The sequence below is a fragment of the Aulonocara stuartgranti genome (assembly GCF_965226115.1).
Source record: "Aulonocara stuartgranti genome assembly, chromosome: 19".
NCBI lineage: Eukaryota > Metazoa > Chordata > Actinopteri > Cichliformes > Cichlidae > Aulonocara > Aulonocara stuartgranti.
Window position 1 is genome coordinate 474,329 of NC_138955.1, and position 21,154 is coordinate 495,482.

Consider the following 21,154-nt stretch of genomic DNA (forward strand, 5'->3'; position numbering starts at 1 on the left):
AAGCCAAGCGACCCTCACCAGAGGGAAACCAGGTGATGTTTGTGGCACAGCGTGGAGATAAAAAGGCATCAGGAACTATAAGCACTTACTTCAGGAGGAGGCTGCAGAGGCTATTTATTACCCTGAACAGGTAACCGGGGGTCTCCTCAATGACTCTGGTGTGCAAACAGCTACCAAAATAAGAAGAAAAAAAAAGGATTCACTGCAGGCCAGTTTGTGCCTTAATGATTAATCGCGCTGCATTCTTTGCACATTTGCCTTTCCTCGCATCAGACTGCTTTTCACAATCCGTTCACCAGACTTACCATGATGTGGCGTGACAGTACAACACACTGACAAGAGTTGGTTTTTCAGCAGTAGGAAAGTGTTAAAGATCTTTTCCACATGATGGCATTTCAGTCTTAGGAGAATTAGCCATGTGTTACACACAAGTATGCAAGGATATTAACTTTATTTAATATGGTACATTCACTTATGAAGCAAAAAAAAGTCTGAATGGACTAAAACATGGATTGATCACCCACTCAAACAATACTCTCTTCCCACATGATGTATTTGGTCCACAGTATGCCCATTTTCTAACTGACATGGTTATGGTGACATCAAATTGTGTTTAAAAAAAAAAAAAAAAAATCTGATTTACAGCAGTAGCGCAAGTTGTGCATAGCTACATCTCCCCATTCATTACGGTGTATGGTTTCCTGCTCAGTATAGTAATAAACAACCAGGAAATGAACAGTAGTGTTATCTCCGTGGTCAGTCTTCAAAGGCCACACAGGTATGTCGTCTCGGATTTCCTTCTTCCTGGAAAAAGTAATTTGGAGATGGCGACTGTTGCATCCAAAGACAGCTTCTGCAGACGATTGTTGGGAGGACGAGGGTTTGGGCCCCCGGTCTTCTGAGAGTGCAGTCAGGTGGGGAGAAGCGAGATGGTCGGACCGGAGGAATGGTTGAAAGTCGTTTAGGCCGTCCCACTGGCAGAGTAGGAGAATTGGGGAAAGTGGGGTCTCCGTTCACTGTCAAAGGACTCCATGCTGTCATCTGTGAATGAAGGGAGAAATAAATGGTCACTTTTTTTCAGGAGAAAATATATATATATGAAAGCTTACCAACTAGTACTTTCAATATCTAACAATACAATACATCCATTTTTTTTAAATAACTGCCTGTCCATGTCAGGGTAATGGAGGCGTGTAAATTATACCAGCTCTGAAAAACATTTTCTACAGATATTCAAACGTCATTTTTTAGTAAGGACAGCAGAATGGACCAGTGGTTAGCTGTTGTCTCACAGCGAGAAGGTCCTGGATTTAAATCCACCAACAGGCTGGGCCCTCTCTGTGTGGAGTTTGCATGGGCCCTCTCGTGCAAAAACACGCATGGGTTGAATAATTCTAGGGTCCATAGGTATGAATAAAACTGACAGCGAGTCAACCTATCCAGAGTATACCACACCTTTTGTCCTATGGCACTATATGGTATATGCACATTTCTCACCTTCATTTCTTGTTTATGTTTCAATAAATAAAATGTATGCATTTCATTTTTCCAGTATCATAGCTAGGAACCCATAATCACTCCATTGCCATCAATATACTAGCTGTCAGAAGTGCATCTGAGAATTTCATGAGGCACAACGCTGTGTTTTAATGGCCCCGACTCTCCAGGAGAGGGCAGGCTGCTCTCAAGGGAGCTAGTTATGCCTGCAGGAAGGTTTCTGCACTCACATTTATGAGCCCTCCTCCACTAAATGAAGCATTAGCACATGGATAGAGTACAAGACTCTAGGGAAAAACCTCTGTGGGTGAATGACTTCCAACTCTTCAAAAAAATACAAGTATAACCTTTTTAAACAGGTGAAGGAACCAGATATCTGCTTTCATCTTTATCAATTTAAAAGTCATAATTGGTACCAAAGTCAAACGAGGTGGTCAGGCTCAAATGCAAGGTCACACAATTGCACAGTAAATGAACAGATTTGATTTAATCATATTTCACAGTAGAAAACTCTGTATGGGTGCCCAGAGTGTGCGTGTTTAACGCTACCTTGTCCCGGTGGCGTAATCGTGATGGTTTGTGCTGTGAACTCCTCATCGAAATATCTCGTGTCCGTCTCCGATGTAACTTGGGGCTTAAATGGTGGGACCAGCTGTTGTGGAGGAGAAGACACACAAAAGAATCAGTACATTAGAGCCTTCAATCAGTTTGGTACCATTTGCCAGTCTGATGACAATCCATGTCATGCCTAAATGGGTGGCGTCACTTTATTGACTTTCGAGATAGCAATAGCTGACCAAGTTTGGTGTTCTTACAGAGACGACAGTCAGAGGAAGCTTTACAGAAACACACCTTCTTCTCATAAACATCTTGCCATTCAATGCTGGCAAAGAACTTGTGCTGCATGATTTCCTTGGCGTCATCAGGTCCTCCACCTAACCTGCAAACAAGTACAAACAGATCAAACCCAGACGCATGATGACAACATTAATTATGTAGATAATTCCAACCATTTTATATCATAGTAGGAACGCATATTTCCTTGCACAAACTCTAAATAGAAAGGTTGTCACCTTTGCTTTGGGTCTTTCTTCAGAAGACCAGAGAGCAGGGAGCGTGCTTCGAGGCCGAGGGTCCGGGGGAAGCGGATGTCTTCCATGAGGATTTGCTCAAATAGCTTCTCGTGGTCTTGGTTGTAGAAAGGCAGTCTGCCACACATCATCTCGTACATCACCACACCCAGACCCCACCAGTCCACAGCACGGCCATAGTCATTGTCTTCCAACACCTGTGTTGGGGAGAAAGGGGAGCAAGATTTTATTTCATTTTTCGGATGTTCGAGTCATTTTAACTTCCTGTCGCAGATTTATGATGTGCTATTATCTTAGAAGTAGTCCTTACACAACTAATCAACCATAACTGGGTTAGGCATCAAAGGCTGTGAGAACTGCAGCTTTGTAAACCAAATACAATTACTGTAAGTAACTGGGCTGCCCCCGTACACCAACTCACTCCCACCCAACAAAAATCACCTGCTTTTCCCCCTGGTCTGGGCTTCTGAGGCAGCCCCAGCCAACACTGACTCACATCTCACATTAGGAGCAAGGATAGAGTTTCCCCCAGAGCCCTGCATATTTAATCACCACAGGGCCTTCCACACATACAGATCAGCAAGCAGCAGAGGTGTGGGTCGCTTATGTGTGGCACCAAACAGACAAGGGTCTTACAAACAAACCACTTCAATGAACGCAGCCAGAGTCTCAGAAAGAGAAATATTTAGTATTAGTCTTTCCATAAAGTGACTTTCTTGACAGTTCTTAATGAGACAAACTCCTCCAGTGTTGTGCTTAGTGAACAGCAAAACCTGTTGCATGACTAATGTGCTGCTGAGCGGAGTTGTTCCAAGGTCTCCGGGGACATGTACTGGATTCTACCTCACCAGGCGGATGTTGAAGGTGAAATCGAGACAAGGAGAACAGTCTGTTCTCTTAAACCTTCAGCAGTGTGATGCTAGGTAATTCCCACCCAAGAATAGAATCTTAAGTAAAAAGATGAGTGGATTAATAGAATTGGATATGGACGCAACCGTGTTGGACACAGAGGGTCCTGGAAAACAGATGGACGCATGTGTCCGTAAAAGGAACAAAACTACTTTGTATGTGCACGCGCAAGCCGAGTGCACGTGTCTGTGGGCAAACAGCCGGGTGCTGCGGTGAGCGGCGATCATCGAAGAGGACGGCTATGAGGACAGGGGCAGTAACGTGAAGCCGGTGCGGGGCTAGGATTACTGGGCCGTCTCTATTTCCAGCGCTGCTGTCGTGTGATTCACACCGTGCGACAGCTGGGCCTGCAGCTGCCCCATATATGTAGAAGAGCACCACAGCTGTGAAGCTGCCAGGAGCGCAGGAGCCAAGCTCATCCCTCATATACGTAACCAGGACTGTTTGCCTGCCTGCACCCCAGCCCCAAACTAATACTGTTACACTTCCCCAAAGGAGCAGAGATAGTGAGGAGAGAGAGGATAAAAAGCGCACACTGCTGCTGCTTTGGAGCTCTGCTCTGTATACTGCACTTTTTCTGCTCAAAGCCATTAATTTTTTAAAGTGGTGACTCCAGATCAGTGTCAGTGGCTAGATTAAATCTGTTTACATTTTTCTTTGTAGCAGTTCCCTAAAAGCCAAATCCAATAATAGTTTTCTATTACTTAATAAAAAGTGACTGAATGAGACTTTCCTACTCCTCACTGAAGAGAGAAACCGATCAGGCTTTTGCAGATCGGGTCTGTCCTCCACCCCCACCCCCTGCTCTGGGTGGAATATTCCCAGACGTTACAGCATTCCTGTGCAGCACACACAACAAGGTCATTGTTTACTGCAGAACAACCTGTAACACTGCCTGGCCCGCACTCCGCAGAGACGCTTGCCAGCGACCCCGTCGCCATGGCAACGCCCCCTGATGTCTCTCTGCTCTTGGTTGCCGAGGTTGGAGCTGTCATGGGCTATGCAACTCAGTGGTGGAGCGAAGTGGGTTAGGTTGAGCTTGGAACGGGCAGAAGTAATGTATGGAAAACGCACTTAAAGCTCAGACTTTTACCTGGTGCTGATGATTAGATGGGAGTTCCATCTGATTCGACAAGCAGCACAGGTACACGTTCCCGAGAGGCGCCCTGAAGCACTCTGTAATAGTGTCCTCACACCAGCTCTGAGTCAGCCCAGGTCAGGTGAGGCACCCCAGGCAGCATCGGGGGCTGTGGCTCCCTTGGTGCCACACAACAGCTGTAGCCAATGTGGTCTGTCTGTCTGTCTTTCTTCTCTTTTCAGAGTGCGGAAGCTCACGTTTCCTGAAACGCTGCCAGCCACTTACCCTTCCTCCTCCCCCAACCAGAAAATTCCAAATGCAGACTAAAAACAACGATACAGCAACTGTGTCAACATGGACGCCTTCTCCTGGAAAACTTTTTTTCCCCTCTTCCCCTTAATGGCAGCAGGCAAGGGGCTCATGCTCATGCAAGGGACACATGTACTTAGTGACACCAACCCACCCAACCACCACAAACATTCACAATGAATTCTCGTGTTACACAACCCACTCCAACACTTGTCATACCTGCACGCAACAAGGGTAGCCACACCCCTTGCCATATAACATGAGAGCAGGCTGCCCTACCCTGAGCACACGGCATACTCATTAACACAACCTTAACTGGAGATTAGAAAGGCATTTCAGGATAACAGCCCTTTTCTTCTACTAATGTTCAACACCACACACCATTCCTTTCTCTACAAATGTCACATGCACCACGACTAGCATTCAATCCTGGGCTCCAGCTCATCTTATTCAGTTCAATCAAATACAATCATTTTGTTTTTATTTACTTTAAAGCAAGGTAGAGAGCTCTTGGCTCAGCACATCTGAAAAATATCACCAATATACACACATATTTAAAATTAAAACAGAAACTTGAATAAAAGACCAAAGAAAACCAAGAAATGCAGATTCCTTCCTGTTCTTTCAGTTAGTGAAAGAACAGCTGGACGAGTAAATTAGTCACCAAATGTCAACCCAAGTGAACACCATTAGACGATGTGTTCACCACCATCCAACACACACCAGATTTCAAAGCTGTTTGCAGCTCTAAAGTGGCCTGACACCAAATTATTGCTTCAGCTTCCTTTAATTTGTCACTGAACTATAGAGAACTACAGAAAGTGGGCTTTTCTGCACACACTAAGGTCACTTAAAGTCACCTGCAGGCTGAACCACTGTTGTGTTTTTACCTCAGGTGCAAGGTACTCTGGAGTCCCACAGAAGGTTTTCATAGTGGCGCCATCCTTGATCCCCTCCTTACACAGGCCGAAATCTGTGATCTTTATGTGTCCGTCTTTGTCCAGCATAAGATTTTCCAGCTGAGAAAAATTACTTCTTTGGTTAAACATCCCAAAAACGTGATGTTGATATAAATTATTAAATGATCAAACATATATTTATCTATCAGAAACAAGTCTTTTACAGGAATTTGTGGAAAAATAAAACATCAACTGGTGTCTGTAATTAATTAACTGAAAACTATTTAGTCATTAAACATCTTAGGCTGGAAGTAACTGTGTGTCATCCAAATAAGGCATCTCACGTGGAAGTAAATTACCAATTGCAACATTCACGGCCTTCTTCCTCCCCACTTCTTAGTCATTTGTGCTTTGTGGTGACATGTGATGGTAACTGATGGCTTACAAGAAAGTTTTTCCAGGTCAACCACGTGTGAGGGAAAGCAAAAAAAAAAAAAATTGATCTCTACACTTTAAATGTTCTTTTCTCAGTTCGATACATAAATATTGTGAAAATGCTCATAAAAAGCGTGAATATGGAAAGGTACCTGGTGATACACATACACAGGTAAACCTGACTGAAAAACATGCACTATGCAGTGTCATGACTTGAGGTTACATGGCCTTTTAATATCAGCATGTCCTCACCCTCCCCTCGCTGTCTCTCTCCCTCAGTTAAAGTCACCTGGCAGCTGTAGCTCACACGTGGCCAGCAGCGCCCGGCCAGAGTCAGCACATCCTCCAATCCTGCTACCCTGGCATTTTCAGGAGAACCCTAGCAGGCTGGGAGCCTGGCTCATAAACCCAAGGGAGAGAGGGAGGAAAGGGAGGGGGGGAGGTAGGGAGTGCTATGCTGACCTGGCTGGTATAGTTTTATCAGCTGGAAGTATTAGGGCTTCAGAAGCCCACTGCAACTGATAACCTCCCCAAAGCCTTCTTAAACTCAAACATGCCTTATCAATTTGCAGCATCCATCTCCGATGTCATCTTCCCTCGCACACTTCTCTTTAGCTTTTAAACTCAAATGCAAAACAAGAAGCAGTTGGAAATCTCAAACTTCTTCATTCTGAGAAGATGTGTGGCTTTTTCCCCCTCCATTAAAGAAAACAGCTAACACAAAGAATGACGTCAATCTCACACACAGAGCGGTGATATCACCCACTGAGAACTTTGTGTGTACTATAATGACTGGTTGGTGGTGATCTGTTCAAAGGGGCCGTGGTAGTTATTTCTGTCTGGCTGCAGCAATGTACAGGCCGGACTTCCATCCAGCTGCAGTGAGGTCTGGAGTTTGATCTGGGGGAGGCAGATCAATAAGGCCTGGCCACTGCTCTAGATGGAGACAGATCCTATTTATATCCTGCCACGGGGAGGGAGAAAGAAAGTGAAGGGGAGGAGGGTGGAGAAAGGGAGGCTGACTACTAGGATGATAGGAAGTGAGGACACATTTCCCCGCCTACCTTGAGATCCCGATAAACCACGTTTCTTTCAGCATGCAGGTAGTCCAAAGCAGACACTATCTCTGCGCCGTAGAACCGCGCACGCTCCTCTGAAAACACCCGGTCTCTTGAAAGATGGAAGAAAAGCTGAGGGGATGTGGGAGAGATTGACAGGGACGCAGAGGACAAATAAGAGTGTTTTTCAGTCAAGAAGGAAGTGAGAAATGAACACACTCAACATCCAAAGTATTTACAGATGCACATTTAGCGATGATTAAACTAGTTTACCTCACCACCGTTTGCATACTCCATGACAAAGCACAGGCGGTCATGTGTTTGGAAGGAGTATTTCAGTCCCTGCAGATCAAAAAACAAAAACCTCAAAGCAGAACTTCATGTTTCAAACCAAGTCAAGCGGAAGCTGGCATTTAAACAGCTAATGGTAACATGAAATATCACAATACATGTTGCGGCTTTAGCTACATTTTCGAACATTTCGAAAGAAGAGGAGGAAAACCACAGCACAGACGATGTGTTGCCTTCACCCACCACTTAGATCTAAAATTTGGTACGAGCTTATCATTACAACCCACCTCAAAGCAAGGGTTAACTGATTAAAAAAAAAAAAAACCCCACTCAACTCTAGCCTTTGTAAGCACAGCACTTCAAAACATTCCTGACAAAAACTGCCTCTTTTTTCTGAATGGATGCTTCTGGGTTAGACTGAAGAGGTCTGAGGATCTGTGCGAGTTAAAATAAGGTTTGGGTATATGGAGGAGCTCCTTACTGTCAAGAACGGATGCTTTGAATTCTGGAGGACTCTGTTCTCTGTGAGTGTGTGCGCCACTTCATCCTGGAGACAAGAAAGAAGAAGAAAAAAAAAAGACAGCATTTGTGCAACTCTCTCAATCACTATTTAGGTATCAGGCATTGGTTTCCCCCAGACTCCCAGTGCATTTTCACCCCTTCACTTGCTCATTGGCAGCCACTCACTTTTGCTACGATCACCTCCTTCTTTAGGATCTTCATGGCATAGTAGCGTCCTGTGGCCTTCTCCTTTACCAGAATAACTTTGCCAAAAGTGCCTTTTCCCAGGAGTTTGAGGTATTCAAAGTCGTGCATAGTCTGCAAGGCAATGGGGGAGAATACAGCATCTGGTTACAAACAGGAGCATTAACGAACTCAGACTCTAAACAGGACACGCAATCCCACTGACAACAACGCTGAAGCATTTAAGCCACCATCTCACCCACAGAGCAATTTCCACTCCTCTAATGGTTTGACCTATATACGTGGTTGTGTCTCAGTTAACCTTTGACCCCCAGCTCTGGAGAGAATGTTGAAAATGGTTGTGCGGGGGACATCTAATCCAGTGACATTGGACCTTTAAGTCATGACACATGTGGGGGGAGGGGGGCATGTGTGAAACCTAGTGGGCATGCTATCTGGTGCCAAGCCACCCACAACTGATGTTGGGAAAGAAGCTGTGCAAGTACAAATAAGCTGGGGAGGGTGAAGGAGGAGTAACTGTCAAATGAGGAGGGGACAAAAAAAAAAAAAAGCTGTACTAACAGCGAGGAGCAATCTCACTAGTTAAGAACGAGTGAGAGACATTTGTGAGGACATAACCGAACAAAGATACATTGAGTGTAAATGAGCTAGTACCACTTTGAGTCTGGGTTTGGTCAGGTAGACCTCCATGTCCATGGGGTCTGGGGAGGAGTCCATCATCTCCTCCTCTTGTTTCTGTAGGCCTTCAGCCACTGCCTGGATGGCTTTGGTCCATTCTTCCCTGAGGTAGACACAAGCAGCAGAGATTACAGCAGTCCGTTTGCCACCAAGCAACCCCAGCAGCCCAATCATGTAATTGTCTTCTTATCAACAGGAAGGCAATTTCAAGTGTGACCTCTGCCAAGAGCCAGTGCACAGGGTGAAGGTGTATAATGATGATTAAATATGTATGTTGGTTTACGCTTCTGCATGTTAGAAAAACTAAGCTCTTAAACTACTTTGTAGCATTCTGGGCCAAATCTTAGCATGCGGATGATTCGAGCTCAAGTGCTCTGTGAGCAGCGAGGGGTCTGCGTCTCACTTGCCTCTCCTCGGGGGTCTCCACGTGGAAGGTACGCTCGATGACAGTGGTCCACTGCAGGCAGCGGATGATGAATGTGTTGGGCTTGGGCCGTTCCGTCTTCATCAGCTGGCACTCTGACCACAGCCGGGGAGATGGAGACGAAGAGAAGGGCCAGTGTGTAGGAGAGCAGAGGGGAGAGACAGACCCGCAGTTATAGCCATTTATCTTTATCGCCGTCCTAACAGACAATCTCGGCCAATTTGGAAAAGAACAGGTGCACTTTGGTGGGAGAAAACAACTGATGCTTAAATCGTCAGTCCCTTTAAAAATAAAAATGCTTTGTATTAGTAGTGCTTTAAATCCGGCACATATTCCAATTCATTCCCTAACAGTTGTTCTAAAAAGCAACTCTTTACTAGTCATTTTCAGACTGTGATGAATCTGACAAAACACATGTTAAATTATTGGTCTGAATCATCGAGAAATCCCAAAACCCAAGGTCACATCTTGTTTTCTCAGAGCAGAACCTGAGATGATATCACATTTCCACTAAAATGAATCAGCTAAAGGAAACAGAACTTCAAACCAGGAAATGTTTAACTTGCCACGCTGGCACACACCCGGCTTAATCAGTCTTGTTCTTTAAGAATTTCATATCATGCACATCTTCACACCCTTCTTTTATTGCTTCTGCTGAAATTTTCCCACTTTTGGAGCAAATAATTGTCTTGTAAGCAGTTTGCAAAAACAATTACTCACAACAGTCTAATAACTGAATTTACAAAGCAGAGATTTCCATCTGCAGCTCCTTCGCAGTAACATCTGTTCCCAAATGAAACATGTCAGCAAATATGTCAGAACGTGACACAAAATGGCCTGCGTCTGATGGATGGAGGACTCTGAGTGGACCACCACTGAGATCCAACATGGCTCCATCAGGGTGAATATGTAATCCAGCTGCAGCGGCCCCGTCAGCAACGACACACCATGTGTCCTCTGCGGTGGGGTCACAGTGGTGACAAAAGCAAAGCCAGCGCTGATGGAGACAGAACCTCCGAGAGGAGCCCAGATAAATACTTGAAATCAGGCGGCTAATGGCCACGATAACTCAAGAGTGTCGGAGAGGAAACATTTTGTTAAACAAACAGTATGCCGTCTAATTGCTGTGTTCAGTCATCTGCACAGCTTATCGCAGCAACTTTCTCTGATGTGAAGATCGAGTGAGTCGAGCTGCTCTGGGCATTTTTTTGTTTTTGTTATTATCTGTCACAATGCAAACAAAGTTTTGGGGACTGCACAGAGAGAAGAGAGCTGCCATCTGATGCATTAATGTAAGGAGTCAAAACATCTTGCGTGCACGTTCAGTGGCGGAGCTCTCTTTGCTCGGAGCGGTCCTCCTACTGAAAACCGCGCCGCCGTTCTATTAAGATGACAACACAGCAATTTCTCTTTCTATTCAAAGTCATTTAGAAAGCTGCCAGATGAGTAAACGGAGGGGTTACTTGTTCAAAAAGGTCTTCCACATTTTTCCTTATACACTGTCAAACTGTTATTAACTTCTTTTCAGTGCGAAGAAGTATAAAAAACTTTTTTTTGTTTTTTTAAATCATGCATGCAAGTTAAGAAGAGCAGCAAACAAAATAGGGGTGAAAACAAGCTGCCAAGAAACAAGGGAAAAAATGTGGTGGTTTCTCTGAAGCAGATACTCACGTGCTACAGAGAAGTTATTTAAGGGGGTTTCCAGCTGGTCAACATCTTGCGGTCGCTCTTTGTAGCCAATGAACGTACCATCACTCTTCAGGAGAAAATACCTTGGCCTCCAGGTCTTGATGTATTCTCCTGATAAGAGAAAAAGATTGAAAAGGAGGTAAAATTAAACAGCATGTGACCAACTCCTTTTTCTTCCCCCCCTCCGGTGTTGTCTGTTCAAACCTTACTTGCTTTTACAGCCTCGAAAGCTGAGGAATAAACACTGACATTGTGAATGCAACATAACATTTTAGTGATTTCTTTTCATATTAGTTGTCAGCGGTATAACGCATTATTAAATTAGCACTGAAAGCACTAGGGCCTTCTTTTAGCGAGACTCAAAAGTGCTGTTTTTAAAGCAGGAGTCAGGACTCCTTCCCTCCACGTGGTACATCCTCTTTTTCAACAGTCATTTCCAATGTAGATAGTCACAGGATATTCAAACAAAACAAAAAACCTTGTCCCAACTTGTCCCGAGTTTGAGGATCTAAGTCGACTAATTTCACCAGGAAGGAGACTAGATTTCCCACCCACCCAAATTCCACTGTAGCCATTTTTACACAAGAAATCAAACGAATACGAGGAGAATGAGGAATGGGACATGGTTTCAAGTGGCCTTTTCTCACTTATAGCACACAATGGAGGAATGTAAGCTTCAAACACACTCTTCCCATTGGAAATATTCTTGTTTGAGAGCGTGCAGGATTCACTTGCCCTCTCTGAATTGTGACAGTTAGTTGATCGTGTCATTCTTCCAACAGCACAGCAGGCACGGTAAAAATCTAACGTACGGGTAAAGCACCAGTATCATTTTAATCATACAATTAAAATTCTGTAAATCACGTAAGCAAATATCCTCAGGCTTCTTACACTTTCAGCAAAAACTGCCTTTCATTTAAGCAACTTAAAACTGTATTTGCATACATCTTTAACAAGTAGAATTTTTAACTTCACTTTAAAACATTTTAATCTGCAGTCCAGCTTAACATTTCCTACAGTTCTTAACTCTGTAACGGTGGATGCCAACGCTTCAATTTGATTTTCATACAAAACTTTCCACACTCCTCGGTTTTCTAGACAACAGCCTTAAACTCAAGCCAAGCATGTCCATCCCATTCACTTAGACACACTGGCATCACACAAATGAATCTCTCTTAGGCAGACGAAACTCCATTTATTCCGGTGATGCTTCAGGAAATGTTGCGCCAGATGTTGTGCAGACGGTGAAGATGGGGGGGGGGAATAAATAAATAAAAAAAATAGCTTACATACCATAACAAGGCAGTGGCACACAGCGGAGTGGAACTTGAATATTTATACAGGAAAACTGTAATTTATTTTTAATTACGGAGCCGCATATTAACCCCATGCAGTGCCATACCAAGCTGTCCTTAATTGCCCCATTTCCTCCAACACAGAAGCGCGGCGTGCGCACGTGTGTGTGTGTAAGAAGTAAAAGATCTGTCCTATGAGCTTCTGTTATTCACACATACACACTTCTGAGTAATGAAACTGATAGCAGATTAGACAGTGCAGAGCAAACATCAGCTTGTAATATCTACTCTATTTAGTGCACATTGTACTAAAATATTTAAAGAAATCACATGAATTATTAAAACTGGTTGAGTGTCATTTTTCAAGATTTGTCACTTGTAATCTGTCAAAATCATCAACTTGCCCTTCCTGCTTCTCGTCTACATTTTTTCCCCTCCCCACATAAAGCGACGACACGGGATGCCCTTCATAGCCTGCATACATAAAGCTGGACGGAGCCACTATGATAATAATATAATGCAGATTATAGAAGCCATGAGCTGGGAGTTCTGGCTGCTGAGGGACATTGTATGCTTTTTATTTAATGGGACTTTAGAGCAGCGATCGAGACATTAAAGTCATCAGGATGAGAGCGTGAGCTAACGGTAACTTTCTTTAGACTTCTATATAATCAGATTTGTTACTGCCACTGTGCAGGAATTGCAACCTGCCCATCAATAGAAAAGAAAAATGAAAATGTAGGTTTTAGCTAGAACTCAGTCGATACCAATATTCGGCATTTATGGAATTGGAATTTAAAAAGCTAATAGACTGGCTGATATTTTCCTCTTCTGCACACAACAAACATAAATGGATTTCCCTAACATAACATGTACTTAACAGTTTGCACTAAGATAATCAGACAAAGCAGTTTAAAAATTATTTGTTTTCCTATCACAATAAGTTGTGGAACTCTTCACAGCTGAAGGGAGTTTCTCCCATTGCTTCTTTGCACGTTTCAAATCATTTTTATTCATTAAGCGCTATAAATGTTGATACCGACGGGATCTTAATGCATTCTGTATTTGCTTCGCTTTCAGATAACCGTCTAAGATTTTTTGGATCAGAAGAATGAAAAAAAAAGTGCTCGTTGGAAGTTATAGACTAGCATGTTTTATTAGCTCCATTTGGGATAGACTGTACAGGAAAATGAAATTGCAGTACGATGATGCAGATGTTTGTGTTACAGTTCTTGGTTTGTTAAACCTGAATCAAAACTTTAAAAAAACAAAAAAACAAAACAAACAAAAAACACCTGATTCACTGCTGGTGTGGTGGCACCAATCACCATACAAAAGGAAACAGCTGTCACTTGGCACAACAGAAGACATTAGTCTTCAATCCAGAGCAGATGTTTAATATGTTATTACATTTTTCTTTATTGTGCAAGGGGAGATTCTTCATCTCATTTGCTGCAGAGTAAGTGTTTTCACACCAAATAAAGCTCATTTAGAAATTAGCTCAACTTTGACAGGCGTCAGACTGCCGCCCTCACAGCTTTTCGACAAATCCGCTTATACTAGATGTGCTGCCCCAAGTGAAATAAGCAGAATACAGTTTGCTGCAGCTCCCTCGTGACCGCTTTACACACAACTGCAGTGATAAGATTTTTCCAAATACAAACCACACCAATCAACTTTAACAATCAATCATCCAAATACACGCCGATCTCCTGGGACTCCACGTCCGTAGGGTTATTTATCACAAGCCTTTAAGAGCACCAGACTTCCTTACTTCAGCACAATGGAGCTTAGAGACTTGTTTAGCATAAAATCTAAATAATAAAAGCACAAAAGACGTGGCATTTAAGAGTACACATAGTCATTAAGTGTCAGCTGCGAGTTCGCTGGAGAGCCTGTTCAATACATAATTTGGACAAATCTGCAGCCAGAAAGTCTCCTGAGCCCTTCATACCGGTCCTTGTTTTTATCTGCTGGGCCCCAGCTGGTGCTCCACTCTGTGGTCAGGTTTTGGCTGACCCATATCTCCCAACTATAAACCCATGCCAACCAACACTGAGGACAGTATGTGCACAATGCAGAGGCAGCATAATGAGTCCCCTACCTGACACCGCGACACGTGATGAAGGCTCAACATATATACTTGTCTCGCCAGCAGGGCCTAAAGTTTCAGTTTAGAAGTTTTCGTTTGGCAGCGGGAACGCAGGCAAATCATTTCCAGACTGTGTAATGTTCTTACGTAGATTCAGATCCTGATGGGCAGAAACAGGTGTTTGTGTGTACACATGATTGTGCTTGTCTGTAAATACATTTGTGTATGCATGGCGCCTTGTAGGCACTGAAAGGTATTTGTGTGCAACAGATTACAACAAACAGTCAGTTTGAAAGGCTTTCTTGCCAGATCCACTGACGCATGGCACACACTAGTAGTTGCATGGGTGGTCATACATGACGCAGCAGCACGGCGAGGCATGACATGGCATGTACTGGGGGAAAATCTGACACACTGGTGTGGAAGACACAGCCAGCTAAGCATCCTTAGTCACCATTATCCCCATTCTGACAATGGCAATTGTGATATTAAGAGGGACTTGTTCCACACAAAAAGGTAAATAAGGTCTAACCCACTGTAATAACGCAGTCTACTGTAACTGGAAAGTTAAAGTCTTTTCTGCAGGGGCACTCATCTTTGATGCCACCTCTGCAAAGGTTAAGCAACCCCACATCTGCATTGCACATCCCTCAACTAGTGCATGCTCCTTCTAGACAGGAGGACACTGCAACTTCCTCGTCTGTGACCACAAGCTCGATCACATGACAACTGTGGAAATGGCTATATCCGGTTGTCTGCGAGCGGGCGTCTCCGCCGCATTGAGAGCGGGCGGGGGGGAGTGAAGGGGTTGCACTTGCAGTCTGCACTCTGAGCATAAACAACCAAGATGACCCTTGTCAGCTTCCTATTGACACACATTTCCCCTTCTGGTTTTATTCATTTGTACTTTCCACAGAGCGGCTTTTCTTAAGAACTGACAGAGTGAGAAAGTGAAAACTAATGCTGGGTTTTTTCCCCTTTTTTAAAATTGTATTGTCAAATATACAGTTACCGTTTAGAGTAAACATGGATACATTTATATGGTAATTATACACAGGGACTGTTATGCAGATGCAGAGAGGGAAAAAAAAATTCTTCTGCACTACTTAAATCCAGTGCTTTGCATACTAGACCCCAAATACATCCTGTGTACACGGAGAAAAAGCGCAGACTGCTGACAAAGGACAATAGGCCTCAGAACAACACAGGAGAGCCTTCTGCTTTTAACTCACTTCATCATCACAGTGTTCCAGTAAACTAAAACCTTTTGATGTCAACATGTTCTCCAAAACAGGAAAGTGGCCAACAGACAGACTGACCACAACCTAGATAAGATAAAACCTGCTTCAAGTGTCTGGTTGACACACAGGCACACATGCATGCATGCACGCGCAAACACACACTTTGCTCTGAGGAAATCCACTGCATTAACAGTCCCAGTAAGCTTTTCTAATAAAAGCATGACAGCCGACATGTGGCTCGTCTCAACCAAATTAGGGGAAGGACAGAAGAATGGGAAGACTGATTTGACAAAAGATGAGCGATGAGAGTACTGGAGGGGATGAGAAAGCAGTGTGTGAGGAGTTGTGCTGAACGGCGTGGTAGTGAGACAGATCACTACATATGTTCCCCACATATGTAGGAGTGGGAGTGGGGGGTGGGGGGTGTGAACGCAAGTGAAGTGTGCATGAGCCATGCGCCTGTGTGTGCAGGGGAGGAGCTGTCAGGGCCTGATAGAGTGTCTTTACATGACAAGCAGCTGCTGAGGGCTGGGATGCGCGCTGGGCAAAGTGGAAAATAATGAACGGAGAACCGCTGCCAAACAAAACAGAATTCATCTTTATTTGCCAACTGCTGCATGGCCCTGTGTGCGGACAGCTTCAGCATGCCACAGCCACGCCCCTCTACACCTCAAGCACGGTACAGGAGGAAAGAACGGGTTTGGCACAGCAGCTGGAGCATCTTTGCTTTTACCGAATTACAAGAAAAAAGGTACAACAACAACAACTCCTGAGGAGGGAATCACTTTAATCTAGATACTGAAATGATCAGGAAGTTTTAACATTATACATTTCAAATTTTCTCAACTTAATGACACTTCACGTCGACTTCCAAGAAATGACTCTTTATTTCACGTTAATCCTTTCTTTGGACAGTAAAGCCATGTGAAAGTCAACTTGGCTTAAGAGGCCCTAACACTAAGGGTTAGTCAGACAAGCTTATTGAAGATTCAAAAAGGAAGAGGGCGGGTGAATGAGGTTAGTGGCTGGTTCAGAGGAGCATCCTGCACTCTCCGTCTCTACGTGACAGCAACAGGAATGTTGAGAACCCAGCTGCTATAGTTTGTTGGCTAATAAGACACATCATGTAGTATTCATCAGTCTTTTTTTTTTAAATTACAAACGAAAGGAGAAGAAAAAGAAGCCACAATCTCCCAAACTAACAGCTGTATCCCAGCTCGTTCTATTTGTAAGGTTTTTAAATAACATTTCCAAGACAGTAACTTTAAAAAGAAAAGAACACCTTTGTCACAAGCCACTAGATGACCCACACATGCACACTAATTAACAATGCAAGTGGGTAAATGATCTCACACAGAGTGAGAGGAACCAAAAGAGGGTCAGACAAAATGTGCCTCAGTGCTCACACCCAGTGGTTGGACTTCCTGAGAGGGCTGCTGTTGGGTTTTGTCCCCGTCTGGCCATTCATGGCTTGGGGATGAGAGGAAGGGAGCCAGTGTAACTGCATGAACTGTGCGTGTGTGTGAGTTTGAGTGGTGAGAATCGGATGAGGAGGAGGAGGTGGGGGTAGGCGGAGGTTGAGGATTAGGGAATTAGAACTCCAAAGCGTGGGAGGAGGGGGTAGGGGGGCTTCGCCTTTTGTTGGTTTTTCCTCAGCCGCCCCCGCCATCCCTTCGGCCCTTTTCTGCCGGGTTCTGCCTGTAGGCTGCAGCTGCGGCCTGCCGCCCTGTGCCCTGCATCTCAATGAGGCACGGACTGCCTGCTCTAAAAGAGTGGGGGCTCCCTGATGCAAGGGTCAACACTGAGCCCAGCAACCACAAACTCCACCCCCAAGACGCCCTGCTCTAAGCTGAGCTTCTCATGCTGACCGAACACCCATCTACATATTTGCCCGACTGCGACCGTATAAGGCAGCACCGGGTTCACATGGCATCTTAAACTATCCTGGAGTACGGACTCCTTTTCTTTCCTACTCTTTATGCCTTCTTGACCCCCCCAGCCCATACTCCCTTTTGTTGGCCTCATTCTCTCCATGCAGCTGGATTTGGGGGGGTTGCAGGAGGGGTGGGAGGTGCACCATTGCTGGGGCTTTGGCAGCAGCATCGACAGGTTCCGTTGAAGGGCCACCCCAACCCCAAATCTAGCCCTCCGTCTCTTCCCCTTCTCCCTTCCCCCCCCCCCGTCACTAGGGTTGCTACTGCTACCCTAAAAAGAAAAAAAAAAAAAAAAGCAAGGGGGTGCGATGGAGGCTGCCCCGCTTTCTCACGCTCGTAAGAAAGCCCTCACTTCTTCTCTGTGGTGAGTGACACCTGCTGATTACCATAGAGACACTGTGGGAAGTTCCCCCCTGCCACACTGGGCTGAGATTTGCACCCTCTCCCTGGGTAAACAAGCAGTCCATGGATTAGTTAACTGGGTTACTGCATGGCAAACAAATAAACACACATTATTTAGAACATATTAGTGCCAATGAACTCTCAATGACCAGTAAAATTTAGCACCCTTAAACAAGCAACGATTACGCTCTACATCCCCCCCGCTCCATTTAGACAGGTACACTCCAGCTGTTGACATTTTTCAGGGGCACTACTTGTTAAAATGTTCTGTAAATAAATATAAATATGAAATATGCTCAGTAAGAGAAAATGTCAATATCATGGACGCCACATATCTGAGTCCCCAGGCGGCCAAGCATCCCTTTCGTTTCACTGTCTCTCTAACCCACCCTAAACTGAAGAGAGGTGCCAGTGATTTGATTGATGTCAAAGACTTTGAGCTTTTCGCCGGTCCATAGCCGCTTCCGCCATGGGTCTGAGTTGTCAGCTGGGTCATTATCCTAGCGACAGAGTGAGAAACGTGCGCTGGAAGTGGGGGAGGACTAAAAAGGGGATGAGCTTGTGAGGGCAAGGGAGAAAGGGGGACCATAAAAGACAAGAAAAAGTGTGCGAGTAAGAATGAAGGAGAACAAGCAGAAAGAGAGAGATGAGGACTGAGGAAATGACAGACAGAAAGGGTACACAGCAACAGCAACAGAGGCTGAGATCACTGCTGAGTACCACAGTTGTGGCGAGCAGGCGGACTCTGCACAGCAAAGTAAGCACACAGCGGGCTTGCTGCGAGAGGGGGCGAATGGTGGAGGTGCCACCTCCCTCAGCCTCCTGGTCCCCCCCACCATTCTAGCCAGCCTGCCTGCCGACAGCTGCACCCCAGTAATTTACTTCTCTCCACCACATTTAGCAGGAAGACTGCTTCCCATTACCCAGAGCAGGGGGTCCACGCTGACGGCCAGACACCCGGCCAGAGCAATGGCTTCCTGGTGTGACACCCTCTGCTGCTGGACCCTGCCTACAGGGGATCCACTCAAATCTGTCTGCCACTTCAACTTTCACTACAGCTGTTCATTTGGGCGTTTCCCCTCACAAAGTTCAGGCTGACTATTGTAAACTTATTGGAAAATAGTTAGCAAGAAAGGGTATACACCATTAGTTTCAGTCAAACTACTGAATTACCCACAGAGAGGGTCAGCTGTGGCTCAGGAGGTAGAGCAGGTTGTCTGCTAATTGGAAGGTCAGCGGTTTGATCCCCAGCTCCTCCAGTCCACAATCTGAGGTGTCCTCAGGCAAAATACTGAGCTCCAAATTGCTCCGGATGCTTGCATTGGGGTGTGACTGCGCCTCATCGAAAGCGCTTAAAGGAATAGAATAAAGTGCTGCAGGAATGTGTGAATAAGGCTCGTAGCAAAAAGTGTTAAGTGCTAAGTAGAGTTGCAAAGTGCTATATAATAGTATGTACTTGTCAGCTGTTGACAGGTGAAGTCAATATCTCATTACAGAGTTATTCCCCAGTGAAACTTTAGATCCTAAAAAACTGTGTGTTCAACAAGCCTGAGCCACAGAACCCCCCGAGGCCATTACTTGGCATATAAGATTATGGCTGAACAGCGCACGATGTACTAATAATAACACCGTCAACAGAACCAAGCTGGTAAAACACAGCATATTTGTAAAGGAGTTATTAATGCAGCATCACAAGTTTTGGTTCTGTTTATCTTTTTTTTTTATATTTAATCTTCACAATATATCAGCAAATTTGCACAACTATTCCCCACACTGTTGCAGTATGTACGTACGTTTATGTGATTGTGTATTTGTAGCAGTATGCAATCCTTGACACCCATAATGAAGGCAGACCAGGCAAGGCCAGCAGCAGATTTGGCCGTGACTCAAAGGCCTTAAATCCTGAGACAGTCAGCAATGCAGTATCATGAGACATTCTTAATCAGGTGGGTCTGCTCCCTTGAAGAGCATCGAGCTTTGCAGGAAACACTGCATTCCCTTACTTAGATCTTACAGAACAAACTAATAGAAATGTGGGAAATGCTAGCTGAATTGTTGCAGGCCTGTTCACCAGATGCAGAAGGTACAAACATTCAAAAGAATGGAGGGGGGAAAAAAAAGTTAAAAAAAATAAAAATCTACAGTTACTGTGTCTAGTGTTTTGTAACACCCCACCCCCAGACCACCAACAAGGTCTTGCATGGACGAGCAGCTCATGGGTGTCCTTCAGCCACATGACCAGCAAAAGGGCCAATCAGCTGACGAGGTCCAAACCAAACCACGAGAGTCTCTGTGGCACGTCGCACACAACATCAACCAGCTCTCCTCGGGCCGACTGGGTCACTGAGCAATGTTCTGGGAACATCACAAAGACGCTGCTCAACTTCTGTCCCCCCCCCTCCCTCACCATCTCTACTGCTGTGCTCTCTGCTCTCCCCTCCTTCCCCCACTCCACCCCTCCTCTCACAGGTTGGAGCCAGCTGAGCGTGCTACCCAAATCCAACAGTTGTTGTGGCCTTCGTTAGCCTAACGAGGGGGCCGGCTCTTTATACTTGTCAGGGAGCAAATGAGTCAAACAAACAAGAGCCAGGGAAGAAGGGAGGACAAGCAAGCGCTGTTCTGTTGAGCTTGACTGGGTTTTTGGCCACAGCGCTTCCCTGGAAACTAGGGAACCCACAATCTGCCTCTTTGATGTCAGATGATGCTCTGGCTTTGATGGAAACTTTGGAAAAACACTTGCAAAGAGAAATAACATGCTGTTTGGCCTCTGTGGCCACTAGAGGCCGTAGGCACATTCAAAGTGTGTGGGTGCACTCCATGAAGGATCTAAAAAGGAAGTACCATTTGGGGACACATAACAACTGGTTATGATAGTAACGACAAAGTTACAGTGTTTGTGCAGGCCTGTACTTGCTATGTGGTCTGTGCATAAGGGCAAAGGGTAGTGTCAAAATAAATATGCTTCACTCTGTATATTAAACCACTTGCATTTGCATATCTAAACACACACACTCCATCCCACTCTTTGTCTCACATTCCAAAACAGATAACAAGCCCATCAACATCTCCCAATGGTGTCCACAATCCAGACGCATTACTGCAGCACAAGGCTTAAGAAGAAACTATG

The 21,154-nt window shown here is 44.8% G+C and overlaps 1 protein-coding gene across 2 annotated transcripts in view; it reads right to left on the reverse strand.

Moving 5' to 3' along the window:
* Window positions 1–842: 842 nt before the first annotated feature.
* The window catches only part of akt1 (v-akt murine thymoma viral oncogene homolog 1), a 31,790-nt gene continuing 11,478 nt past the window's right edge, over window positions 843–21,154 (reverse strand). For both annotated transcript variants that reach the window (XM_082515125.1, XM_082515124.1), the window contains exons 3-14: window positions 11,046–11,174; window positions 9,358–9,469; window positions 8,927–9,053; window positions 8,255–8,386; window positions 8,049–8,114; window positions 7,550–7,618; window positions 7,283–7,408; window positions 5,775–5,903; window positions 2,571–2,785; window positions 2,350–2,437; window positions 2,047–2,149; window positions 843–1,041 (exon numbers count right to left, since the gene is read on the reverse strand). In XM_082515125.1, the coding sequence (XP_082371251.1) occupies window positions 962–1,041; window positions 2,047–2,149; window positions 2,350–2,437; window positions 2,571–2,785; window positions 5,775–5,903; window positions 7,283–7,408; window positions 7,550–7,618; window positions 8,049–8,114; window positions 8,255–8,386; window positions 8,927–9,053; window positions 9,358–9,469; window positions 11,046–11,174 (1,376 nt within the window). In that variant the 3' untranslated portion in view covers window positions 843–961. The remainder of the gene's footprint in view (window positions 1,042–2,046; window positions 2,150–2,349; window positions 2,438–2,570; window positions 2,786–5,774; window positions 5,904–7,282; window positions 7,409–7,549; window positions 7,619–8,048; window positions 8,115–8,254; window positions 8,387–8,926; window positions 9,054–9,357; window positions 9,470–11,045; window positions 11,175–21,154) is intronic.